Here is a 13,762-nt window from a genome sequence, read left to right as displayed (position 1 = left end):
TCGCAAAGTATTAATTTTTCCAACTAGCAGTTATGTATATAAATCATGATGTAAAATTAATATTCAAAGCATATTACTGTAAAATCATATTTCATTCTCTTTTCAATACACTTATTACTGGTATCAAATCAGTTACAATGATATGTCTCTGAAACTCTACTTGCGTTTAAATTAACAAAACATATAAATAAGACTTAATTCTCATCTGAGTCACTCATCGCTGATGTCAATTACACTACCAGAAGGTGACGTGTGGTTATTGCGAGCATTTAGTTGACTAAGAATACCAGTTTGATCCAAATACATGGCTGCAGCGATCTAAAATAAAAACAGAAACACTCAGCAAATGGCAATATGGTAACAAAGGAGTCAGGCGACCAGCAAAAAATTGTTGACGTGAAAACATTTAAATGATTATGCTTTTTTGTCTTTCACTTGTAGATTTAAAAAAATAGTGTGGTTTAAATTGGAACCATGTTTAGCAGATCAACATGGCTTGATAACTTTATTGATGTTGTAAGGATCACACTGTTTTTCCTTTTTTTACTTAGTCGATTTAAATGAGTTTTTTAACAACGTGAAATAGAAATAAATAAGAAAATGAAATAAATGTTCTCTTTTCATGTAAAAAACTGCGTTCTCTGAAACTCAGAAAAAAGCCCCTGCTATCACTTTCTTTCCAACAGAAACTTGATACAGTACACAATCAAAGAATATATTTACAAACTTACTCGATCTTCATGTGGTAATAAGTTGTACAAATCAAGTCCTACAAAAAAGCCAGCGAAAGTAGAAAACGTAAATGCTGGAAAACATTGTTAACCATTCTAAGTGGACTTTCCTGCACTTTACTGAGATTCCAAGTCAATTAAAAAACAATAAACAGTAGCAATCATTCAGATATATACCTTTTATATATTTAGATTTATGTTGCATGCTAGAAGTAGTTATGTTTTTTTTTTTACCGATTCAACAATTACTTTCTTCAAATATTGTAAATTTTTATCAAAAAATCATTAAAAGATTAAAACATTGTGTATGAATTTGCTATCTCTTTAAAAATTGAACAAATAGAAAAGTAAATAGAAAAACTGAACATGGTGATTGTGGCAAGAAGCAGGAAGGTAAGAATATAAAAAACATGTGCCAGATTGTCTGTTTGAATTAACAAACTTGTGAAGGAAATATTATTTTCTACAGCATGTTAGGATATATTTAGATGTATTTCAATTTTGGTTTAAGTTTAAGAATAAATAACAGCTTTGAATGTTATATCAATTGCAACAAATAGGCCCTAAATGTTTTTTTTTAGTTTAAACAATTATTTCGCTTGATTTTCTTTTGCCAAATTACTTGAGAAAACATCACATTCGATTCTCTAGGAGGCTGTTTACACGTGAAATGTTATCCGGGGATGAGTTTTGTCCCGGGATGAGTTCATCCCTGTGTGTTTACATGTTTAAGGCGGGATAAAATTCCAACCCAGGATGAGATTAAGAAAAAAAAAAATGCGTGTAAACACAATAATTCTTTTCATCCCAGGATGAGAATGCTGAATGTACACTTTTTCACACTTTTTGAACATGATTTTAAATATAAGAGCAAATTTCATCCCAGGATGAGATTTCATCCCCCCCTGCGTGTAAACATGGTCTAAGAAAAGTTATTATTTTACCATGTTTGCACTAACTAAAAAAAAATTTTCCCTGACCTTTCTTTAATCAGCCAAAACTTGATTGTAGAAACTGTGTAGTAACCAATATAAACACAACTCACCCTGGAGGTCTGGATCAGAGAATGATAGTGACGATGGTTGTTGGTGGTTAGGATAGGATGGATCTGGATAACGCACATTTGGATATCGTATATTTGCAGGTATCCTAATAATAATCAATGACAAATAACTGAAAGTGTGTTATTTGCACAATGTTTCCATATATGTTCCCTTATTTCAAACATCTTAGGGCAGGGGGTTATTAGAGATGAAATCGATTTGGTAAGAATTTACATTTAGACAATCTGCACAAAAGGTATTAATATTGATAACAAAAAGGAACTCACGGAGGTTCGTTGATAGTTGGTGAAGGTGTGTTAGGTAAACCATCCTCAGAGTCTGAATCGTCTATTGTGATAACTTCAACATCAACTTCAGAAGATTTCTCTTTTTCTGATGGACCAGTACTGGTTGAACATCTTTCAAGTTTTGGTATGCCTGGCGGTGTAGGGAAATCCCTTGCCGTTGGTACATCTGTTTCTAATGGCGGTGTTTCTGAAAATTAATTCAAGATATCTCATGTTATATTTTCGTTACTCCAACTTTGCAAAAACATATTAGTATATTGTAAACTACTGCATTTAAAATTGCTAAGTTTTTAAAGCCCTGTTGACTCTGTTATCAATGCGGTTGAAGTCCTGCCTTACCAAAGTTCACGGCGCCAGCTTTTTCCAAAAATTCCTTTGGTTTATTCATAAACTACATCCAAACTACATTTTCTCTGAATGTTTCTTTTGAGTGGATAAATAAAATTTCAATTTTCCCACCTTACATAAACTTAACTCAAGCTTTTAATAAATGAAAATAACAACCACCTCTTTGTAGAGATAAGTTTAATAAGTTTAGTAAGTCATGTTTAAAAACATTGTCATGAATAGAATTTTATCTTGAAAAACGTAAAAATTTCTACAAATTTAACAGAGAAGGAGTACAGTCAAATTATTTCCAAACAAGTCAGAAGCATTTAAAGCAGAAAGGAAGCAAACACTCTCCTATTAATTATCTTATCGTTTGGCTACGTTTGCGTTGTCAGAAATGAAATTATGTATACCATAATCCTTAGGAAATTAACAAGACAAAAATAATGCGATTTTTGATAATTGCATAAATTAAATGCCTTTTATTAAAGTGTAAAGTAAATATCTAGTTATTACTAGGTCATTTAAAACAGATACTTTACTTTGACTCCTTGTTCTGATACAGTTCACCTGATATGATTAGGGCAGGGGAGTATTGCAGCCATTTTTTAAAAAAAACAAGGGAAACTCGTTAATGCTTTTTATCACTAAGATGAGCGTGGTAAAATAAATTCTTTTATGAGTGATTGCTGGCATTACTTTTCTTCATGTTAACTGTGTTATTGTTAATTTCATGCTTCGTTAATTTTTAAGTTAAATGAACTTATTTTGTATAAAATTACAAGAAATAAAGAATTAAAGTAATTCACATTAACAGAATCCAACAAATGACTTGGATGGGTTTCAAAAGTTGTCCTTTTGCACTGAAAGCAAACCACAAGACTACTAGTCGGTAATATCTAAACAAACTCCAAAAGCCTAAGTAATGTATAAATAAAAACAAACTTACTGCAGTCAACAATGTTGGTTGGCTTTCTACTCGGAGTATTTACCACTTGAGACAATGGTTTTGAGTTATCTAAAAACGAGAAAAAAGTTTTTGAACAAAAAGATGTTAAAAAGAATTTAAGCCAAAAATTCACCCACTAACTTACCCTGAATATCAGAAAGAGGTCGCCAAGACCCATCTTCAAAAAAGACAATATCGTCACAGCCAGATGCTTTTTGAATAATATTAGAAAACATTCTAAAATTATAAAAATAAAACAAAAATGGGTGCTCAAATCACACAATGTTACAAGGTGTCTGCCAAAACTTTCAAGTGGGTTTCTCTGATTTTTTCTGCAATACCTTGTGGTTCATTTTGGTTTGCATCCGATGGAACTACCTTCACAAAAGCTGAATATTACTAAAATCAGATCTACTTATTCTAATCATAAAATATAAATTGACATTGGCCATTTATTTATAAAAAAGCTTTTTCCTGATTTTCCCCTAATCTCGCAGACACCACAAGTGACTTTGTTGTCTGTTGGTAATCAAAACAAATCCAAGACAATCACTTAATTTTGTGTATGCCCTAATTGATACTTTCCTGATTAACTTATTATGAAAATTTATGTACCTTTCTTAGTCAAATTTTTTCTTACTCACATGGAAATTTTAAAGACTACCCTTGTACTTTTTTCAATAAAAACATACCCATCTTTAAATAATTGGTCATAATGTGCCTTTTGATCACACACAGGACACACCCAAGATGGCTTCCTACAACAAAAAAAAGTTTGTTATATTATATTGTTAACTCCCCTGAGTGAGAATTAGTCATATGGTAAATTTACCTTTCATTCATTTGAATATATAGAGAACCATCAAAACATTGTAGATGGTTACAGTTGTTTGCCCGACATGGCATAGTCATTCTTGTTCTACCAATCTAAAACCATAAATAAAAAATACTTTTTTTTCAAGTCTTCACAATAACCTTTCGACTTTTATCTTTAATGCCATACCGCATCTTCGCGACTTAAATATTTGAAAAGCATGTTTAAACATAGCCATACAGAAAGTTTAATCAACTTTCAAAAGCCTGCATTACCATTTCATCCAAAGTAAAAAACAAAAATACTTACAGGGCAGCACAATGAAACTTTTAAGCTTGTTAAAGCCACTTCACTGTCAGGATCAGGACGTAGTTTTTCTTTAACTACAAATATAAAAGGAAAATTAAGCAGAATAATATTTGCCGGAGAAGATTCAAAATATTTTGGTGCATGCAAGTATATTCCTCAATATTTGTGAGGCTAGCCATTTCAAATATGCATATCTACCTATCTTTGTAACATGGTTGAAAAATTGCTACATTGGTCATTGGTGCTGTTATAATATGTGTGGCATGAGGGTGCAACAAATCATACACAAAGTGCAACCCGTTAAGCCAGTCATATATCCCTAATAACATTCTTTTTAACAAACTTTAAAGCATCATGTCATAACAGATCTTTAATATGTCATTAGTGGTGATTTTCCTTGGTCAAAATGTTTATATAAAATCAGGTATGTGTCAATATAGCTGTATCAGGATGCAACAAAGTACATTCTGATAAGCAAGTCATGTATATGAGTTTTGAATATTATCTTAAATAATGTGTTAATCAGGGTTCGAATTAGAAAAGTAAAGTCAGTTCACATTCTGTAACGAAGTAAACCACTATCTATATGTGGACTGGGAACACTGTAGATCAATGACCATTGGTTTGTTCATTACTAGCTACTTGTTTTTCGAGGAGAATTTGTATTTCTTTGTGACCTGAGAGCTTTACTTCATGCGTTATTATTCTTTATGTTGGAGACAAGTAGGGAACGTTTAAACTCGTGAACCTCAAACACGAGAACTGAGCGTCTGAGCTAGCGACTCTCTCAGTTTTAACTTTCTTGTCTTTGATAGCCGAAATAATGTTGCAAAAAATGAAATAAGTTTATTTCAGCTTTATTATATTTACTCATAAGAAGTTAATAATATTAATTGAACTATTTACCGATATTGAAACTGAAAACTTAAAAAAAAACATTTTGACTGTATAATCTTGTCTAAACAACGGCCTTAGGAAAAATTAACATGTAAATATTTTACGCAATCACTTATATGGAGCTGCGCTTGATAAATGAGGTTTTAATAACAATTTCTTACAATAAAAACAGCTCTTCAGAAGAAAATGTTACAAAACTTGCTCAAGTATTTTTAGTCGAAACTTCACTAAATATGTACAAGTGAAATACGCTAACGGAAAGGTTATTATTTCTTCTTCCGGCATAAAATAATCAAGCGAAACTTGATAATTAAACGGAAACTCAACAAAGAAAAAGAAGGAATTATTAATTTTTAATATCGCAAAAAAAGACAACGAAGTGAAACAAAAATATTCATTTCGCAATCTTATCATTTTCTTCACAAAGTGATTCGGTCAATTCGCAAATTGCGAATTGCTAATTCGAACCTGTTAATTTATGATTACATAGTATGGTTTGCAGATCTATGGGACAGTTCTTGATATTCCATTCAATAGCTGACAAAAATTATATTATTTTTTGCGGTCTGTGCATGTTTCTCCTGACTGATTATGAATAACTAGTGATATATAATATAGTTCAGATTGTACATAAAACACAAGCTAGCATTACTTACTAAATGCAATAGTGTGATCAGGAGAACGTTCAGGTTTGTTTTGTAAGTTCTGTATTAGTGTAGATGCAGGAACAGTTTTTACAAGGTGTACGGTGGCAGCATAACGCTAAAAAGATGAAAATGGGATATTCAGATTTTACAAAAAATATAACTAGAATAATATATAAAAATAGTCAATTTCATAGTTTAACCAAAATATGTATAGGATACATGTTTGGTTAAATCATGTCTTTAAATTACGAAACCTATTAGGAAACTTGGATTAACTTTGCAAAAAAAGGTGAAAAAAGTTTAAACCAAATACTTTTCTGATTTTCCTAAATATCCTCCATATTCATACCTGGCCAGAATCAGATGGCATCCATTGTATTTGTACTTGATTCGATTGCATCGGCGAAAGACGACAAAGGTGAGTAATATTGACAGGTCTGTGTGGTTTTCGTGGTTCCTGATTCTGTGCATTTGGTGGTGGTTGACCCTAAAGAAAATTATTGTAACTTCAGAAAAATTACAACTATTTATTTTTTGAGAATAATATATTAACAATGCACAATCTTTTACATTGAGCATTATTGCAGCAGAAGATTTAGGGAATGTTTCATGAAAATATTTTTGAGAGTACAAATTATTAAAAGAAGCTGTTTGCAAGATTTTATAGCAACAAAATTCCTCATAAATGCTAGGTTATACTTCTTTGACCAGCTTCCTAAGGGCTTTATATATAAACCAAACACAAACACTCTGCCATAATGTTATAAGAGATTGTGATTGCAGCACACAAAATCACAAGTTCATACCGGGAGAGTGCAACTTTTGTTATTTACGATAATTTTACAGCGCGGCGGATACAAATCTTCTTGAACACAACTCGTCTCAGCAAGACAAAATCTATAAAAGGCAAAAAAAGAATTTTTTAATATTTCAAAGCTTCTAAACGAATGAAGAAATAAAACTCTCACCTAAGTTGAACTTGCACTGTGTATTCAATCATTGATTTTACGTTAAATGATCTACAAATAAAAATAAGTTTTGTAAAGTCTTTTTTGGTTAATAATTTTCTTTGCGTGCAATGTCGCTGTGAATTGCCATAAAAAAAACAAGTAGAAGCACAATTAATATCACCATGCTGGGGAAAAACTGACATTCAGATTCCAAGTTAAAGGTCATCTCTCAAAATTTAGCCTCAATTGAGCAAATAACACTATTTTTGGCATAATTTCTGTTTGTCTCGATATTGTCTCTCTTTGTTTTATAAAATGCTCTAATCAAATTAATCCGTTTAAAAACGTCTTCCATTTCGTTTCATAATAAAAGAAGATCATTCCAAAAGAAACAAACTTTGTGTTAAAACTTGTCTTAATTTGTTCCGGTTTCGTTTACATAACAATAAATAAGGTGATGTTTAAACTTTAAGAGAAAGCATTGTTTCCTAACAAAATATGTTGATGTTGAAGCTTTAAAAGAAAGTCTTTTATCGTGTCCCAATAAAATACTACTATGTATGTTTAAGAGAAGAGTTTTGGATAGTTGTTAAATTTGAGATTTACATATTTGTCACACATATATACTAAGAAGTCACCTAAAGCTTGTGAAACAATGAAAAACTTTTCTTTTCATAAAATAAATTTTGAAAAATTTGAATCAGCTCAAAAATTTGGCATATTTTTCCAAGCAAAATTTTCTGGAAAATTAAAGCTAAATAAAGGTAAGAAAAAGTAACAAAATATTAAGTGCAACTATAAGCCCCAAAAATAAAGGAAAAATTAAACCAGGCAGCACGAATAGAGTTAACCTTTGAGAGAAAGAAAATAAAGATGGCTAATCCTTAAATCGTTCTGACTTTGTTTTATTTCTTGAAAAATTTCTGAAATTAGAATTCCTTTCTAAAAAATATAAATTTCAACTTTTGAAATAGAAATTTAATCCGAAATCTATCTAATTCGTTCTCTGATTTTATTTTCGATAGTAAAAATTTGTTCTTTTTTACTATGTAGCTTTTACAAGAACCATTATCGTACTTATTTGTTCTGACGATAAGCTAAAATTTTGAGACAATCCCTTATTGCAAGTTTACCTTGAATTTGTGATGAGTTGCGTTTGGTATGGCGAAAGATGACAAACTAAAGTTGTTTCTTGAAAACCTGTCACTGTCTTCTGAACTAAAAGTACACAGAAAAATACACATTTGGTTATGTAGGTTCATTTAAGGTTTAATAACAACTTTTCACTTGCGGTTCATAAGCCATTAGACTAGCTGCTTGTAAAAAGGTGGTAAATAAAAGAGGTGTTTATCATATAAACTCATGGGTAAAACAGACATTTGAAAAACATTATTTTATTCTTGTTAGAAAAGAAGTTTAAATCATGATACCTAAACTTGAAGGTTTTATCAATACATCAATGATGTCGTAAAATGGTAGAGGTATAAATCTAACGTCAGGGTGTATTGGCATAGCATTAACTGGATGTATACTGCGTGGTTCGTACATATGCATCCTTGGTTCTTGCATAGGGTAATTATTGGACGATCTATAAGCAAAACAAAAAACGTTAAATAAAAAAGAAAATGACCATTTCAGGAAAATCTTTTTCTTATTCTTTCGGTTTAAATCTATGAAGACATTTTTTAATTAATGAGTGCAACCATTGCCATTAATGATAAACTTATTTTAAATTACAGGATTCAAATTAGCTTTCGATCTTGCAGTGATGGTTAGATAGTTTAATTTATAAAAAAACTTTGTATTTTAAAACACAGTTCTGCTTGCTTGCAACGATGTTTGTGAATACAAATAAATCTATTAAAGCAACATGTTTAATGTAGATCTTTGGACAAAACCCCAAGCATTCATGTGTCTCCCACACATTAGTTTCACTTCTTTTAAAATCGTCATGTTTTGTTATGGAGGTTGTGTTGGTTCATGGAGTTAAGTTTGGTGCATTTGTTTGTGGGCTTTTTTCAGTAAAAAAAGCAAGAAGAATTATCAAATTGGTGCTTTATAACTTGCCATATATACAAAATTAGCATTGATTTAGTGACCCCCCCCCCTGATAAGTGCAAAGCATTTATTGTAACCCTCAACTGAAGAATTTAAATCACTTCATAGCTATAACATAGAAAAAGCAACCAGGAAAGTTACAAAATTCAAAGCATCAAGTAGCGTAGAATTTGTGGGGGGTCTGAGGAGCAGTGGAAATTCTGAATTCATGCATCCAAAAGATTCAAAGACAACAAATGAGATAATATATTTACCTTTGTTGTGGCACAAGTTTATAATGTCTTTTCATATACTGAGGAGTATCTTCTTTTTCATTTGGGTATGAGTGATAAGACGAACCATATGATGAGTTAGGAATATTACTGCTACTAATACTGCCACTATTACTAGAACCGACATAGCTAGTTGAACAACGCTGATGGTATAGTTCAAGAATTTTTGAGCGTACTCTTTCACGTAATGGAGAACCTTCTGACGATCTTAATAGGCTAAGTGCACGACCATGTAGCTCGTGTTTTCTTCCAGACCTCGATCTACCACAAGAAGCTAACAGAGTTTGAAGTTCGGCAATCCGGAATGAGTTCAGCATGTTCTAAAAGTTCAACAGAAAGAATTTCAATACAAGTAAAATGTACTTTACTTTGTTCTTTTTTTTTGTACCTTCTTATATAGCAAAATCTTAGTTTTCTAACGATATAACAAACTAAGTTTTATTACTTTTATAAATGGGTTAAAATTAAGAAAATGTTCTTTTCTCATAGTAGACACACCATGTGTTTGCTATGAGAATTGATCCGCATGCTTTACAGCTCCTGTGCCGCTAGTAAAAAAGCTCTGAGAAAGAGTGTTGCTGACACCCAGGGCTAAAATATGCTACCATATTATTTTCAAAAATGGAAAGTTAAAAAGAAAAAAAAGATGGTTTTTGTCATTAAGAATCAACTACACATTTAATAAGAAAAATGTGGTAGCATATTTTAGGCAACACTGTGCTGAGCAAGAAGGCATTAATTTAATAAGTTAGTTCCCAGGACTGGAAAAGGCTTCGTGTTTATACAAATTTCTTAATTGTGTGAAAACGAAAAAAATTCACATAAATTATATATACTACAATACTTATATTTGTTTTACTTTTCGATAGTGTCTTTTCAATTCTATTAAAATAAAGACTTATAGTGTATAGTGTATTCTGACAATAATTTCAGGTTACTATAACCTCTAGGGTCAGCTCATAATAAATAGATAAATAATACTTTTTAAAATGTTTAAAATATTTAAATTTGCTTTAGATTATAAATAAAATTTGAAAAAAAGCCAATTAAAAAAAATAAATAATAATGATCGCAAAACAATCAAACAAACACAAACAATCATAAACAGACAAAAAAGTAGAAAATCTATATATAAGGAAAACACACTGCTATATGCAGATGACTGAGAAAAACTGTGTGCACATGCTACAAACGCCAAGTATTAAGAAACTACTCCATCTTCTTCAAAGACACTCTTCCTTTAAGAAATAAAACAATTATTAAGTTGCTAAAAGTAAAAACATAAAAGCCAACAAAGTTAAAAAAAGAAACAGTAAAAAGTACCTTTAAATCATCTTTTCCATCTTTACGACTCATTTTGACTGCTGTTAAATTAAAGGTATATTACCATGTAAATCTCAATTATGTTGGTGTCAGCAATTATTATTGAACCGTAGAAACACAAAAAATATTGGCAAGACAAATTTAAGATCTAACCTAACTTTTTTAAAAAATATGATAAAACAAATATGCATCAAAAATGAAAGTACAAGCTATATACCACAGGTGACAAACATTAACATTTGTGTAACAGTAATTCAGTAAGTGCTTGACTCTTGTATGTATGAGTTTAATCCCTAAACATGAAGGCCAGGGGCTTGAAGATTTTTGCCATTAGCCTAAAAGATTTTAAAATTTGAAGTTGATCTTGAAAACGGAGAATTATGGGGCAAACAAATCATTGAGTATTCTCAATTATTATTGTAACTAACCTGCAATGTTAAAACACAACTTAATAAATAAAAATAAAATTCATGAATAATTAATTAGTTTTGCTGAATATACCTTTAGTCTACGTGCTTGCAAAATTGTATAGAAAGAAATGACGTAACATCAAAGATGGTGCATTATAAGACGATCTTCATTATGCTACACTGCATGAGCTTTAACGTTCGATAGCATACAATACTGTGAAAAGGTTTGTTATCATCGTGTTCGTGTAACGAGCGTGGTGCACACGAACCATAATAAAATTATGGTCTTTATGTATAACAAACATTCAAACATGCTATCGTGGCCACCACACTAATATTATTATCTCCATGAAGGATCGTGTGTCCCATGATTATTTTCGCGAGCTCCACGATTTTATAGCCAGTATAATTTAATTATTTTTCTTTTCAAAAGTCTTTTATTATAGTTAATTTGCTTCTTTCAGGTTTTATTCAGTTAAAAAGGCATATTCATAGTTTTTGCTTGGTGTATACTTTTTCGTCATGGACGCGATCGTATTTTTACAAAATATTTGTCTAGAGAAGTTAATTTTGTCTGCGCCAATAGAAATGCTTTTTTTAGATTGTATTTTAAAAAGTTTATAAACGAAAAGCGGCGATAGAAATGTTTCTTAAAAACGCGTTTTAAAAGTTTATAAACGAAAAGCGGTGATAGAAATGTTTTTTTAGATCGGGAAGAAAAACGAAAAGCGGTGTTAAAAATGTTTTTTAAGATCGCGTTTTAAAAGTTTATAAACAAAAAGCGGCGATAGAAATTTTTTTTAGATCGCAAAGAAAAACGAAAAGCAGCGATAGAAATGTTTTTTAGATTGCATTTTGAAAGTATATGAGCGAATAGCGGCGATAGAAATGTTTTTTACATCGCATTTTGATTCACAAACGTGTTAATTTATTTTTTGCCGTCGGTTTTTAATTCAATTGATAAACTAATACAGTCTTTGTTGTTATACAATAGAAGTTATTTATCGTGGACACCACGGTGTAATTTTTGTTTGTGTAGTCCACGAAACATGATCGTGAGGTCCACGGTTGTTAAAAAAATACGCATCGTGGGCTATCGTGGTTCGTGCGTAACATGAAATAAACACGAACCACGATGTTAACAAACCTTTTCACAGTACTGTATAAACTTTAAAATAAAGTATTGTTCATTGGATAATAAAACAATCTGTTGCACTGTTAGGATTCTTATTGGCTTAAAACTCATTTTAGCCTCGTTCTCAGAAAAAAATCTTTAGTCTGGATAAGTTTCAGGCGTAATAAGTGTTTGTCTAGTTAGGCAGACATTTTGAATCCTATAGCTCAAATGGGAGATTAAGACACTCTTTCTTGGTCTTCTTAAAAATAACTGAAAGGGTTAAGCTTTTAAAATCCAGGCTAACCAGGAGTGAATGCCTGCCCTGGAGTGCTTTTCTGCACACCAAAATTTGTGTGGGGAGTGATAGAGACCTCCCTGATCTGGATAAAATACCTTAATTGAGGTATAATTTTTATGTGAATAATAGCTTATCATGGCACATTTGTGTGTCAATTGTCTACTGAGAATGGTTCACCCAGACTAGACCTCAGATTATGGTGATTGAGTATAACCACTGGTTATGTAGAAGCAGAGCTACTTTGTGCATCGCTAACATATTATCTGGCAGCAAGCAGGATTTGATCTGCAGTCCCTAGAACTGAAAGCTACATACAAGCCCACTACACTACATGTAGCAGTATATTTTTTTACCTTGATCAGGGTATAATTTTTACCTCAATCAGGGCATATAGATTTTAATCTTGATTTGGAATGTGCACAAGTTGAGATTCTAATTTTTTTTTGTACATAAGTCTAGTGATATATATATATATATATAGATTTTTGACAATTAAAATATAAACTTAGTTTTTTTTTCACCTTTGTTTATAAATCAGCATACCCTGGTTGAGGTATCAGTACCCCAACTGAGGTATAAATTATATAATATATCCTCAACAGATATATATAATTAGCTAGCTGAGAAAAACGGTTTGTACATGATGATCTAAAAAAAATATTATTAAACCAATTTCTTTGGCTCTGGCATTTGCGTGGCATAAAAAAAGATGCTAGGATTTGTTGAAGAGAGGTCTTTTCCTGTGAATATTTTTCACAGAAACATTTCGGGTTTTAAACCATTATCAAGAAGCAAGTGTAGCTAGATTGATGCCTTTGATTTTTTTTAAGTTCATTTAAGTCCAAAGAATGCCTTTGTGCAGTGAAATGGACAGATAAATACTTTGCTTCAGCTAGCGTCATCTTTAACCCTGCTGCTTACCGGTGAAAATGTAAACAACGGAATTCATCTTTATCTTTACGCTGGAGTTCATCATCAAAAGTATCAACATTGTTAGCCAGGAGAGAATAGATAGCTAACTTGACAAAATAGAGAACAAAGTTAACTTTTAAATTCAAAGTTGAAGTTTGCTACAAACTAAAGTCTGAGTTATTACCAGCAAAGATGTTTTCAAGACCAAACACAGCATGACCACAGACAGGCTGGTGTCTGAAGACAGTCACATCATAGCATGCAAAAAATATGCTACATGCTAGATGCATGCTGGGGTTAGCAAATTACAATCAATGTAATAAAGACATCATAACTATAGCTTTTTACATTAAACAATTATAAACAGAAATAGGTAAAAGACTTTTGAACAGAC

General features: G+C 31.4%; 1 protein-coding gene across 1 annotated transcript; it reads right to left on the bottom strand.

Annotated features, from left to right (window-relative positions):
* Positions 1-21: 21 nt before the first annotated feature.
* LOC130633661 (E3 SUMO-protein ligase PIAS2-like) lies at positions 22-11,691 on the bottom strand. The gene is made up of 18 exons (XM_057444566.1): positions 10,849-11,691; positions 10,632-10,672; positions 9,291-9,628; positions 8,409-8,566; positions 8,112-8,196; positions 6,997-7,047; positions 6,835-6,925; positions 6,378-6,515; positions 6,038-6,143; positions 4,485-4,558; positions 4,194-4,288; positions 4,054-4,119; positions 3,507-3,598; positions 3,362-3,430; positions 2,062-2,269; positions 1,777-1,880; positions 732-769; positions 22-318 (listed from the first exon to the last, which is right to left on the bottom strand). Exons 1-18 carry the CDS (start codon positions 10,868-10,870, stop codon positions 211-213), a joined length of 1,884 nt encoding a protein of 627 aa, XP_057300549.1. The 5' UTR covers positions 10,871-11,691; the 3' UTR covers positions 22-210.
* Between the last annotated feature and the right edge of the window lie 2,071 nt (positions 11,692-13,762).

Source organism: Hydractinia symbiolongicarpus, chromosome 1 (assembly GCF_029227915.1).
Source record: "Hydractinia symbiolongicarpus strain clone_291-10 chromosome 1, HSymV2.1, whole genome shotgun sequence".
In the NCBI taxonomy this organism is placed as follows: Eukaryota; Metazoa; Cnidaria; class Hydrozoa; order Anthoathecata; family Hydractiniidae; genus Hydractinia; species Hydractinia symbiolongicarpus.
This window is presented reverse-complemented; position numbering and strand designations above follow the sequence as displayed.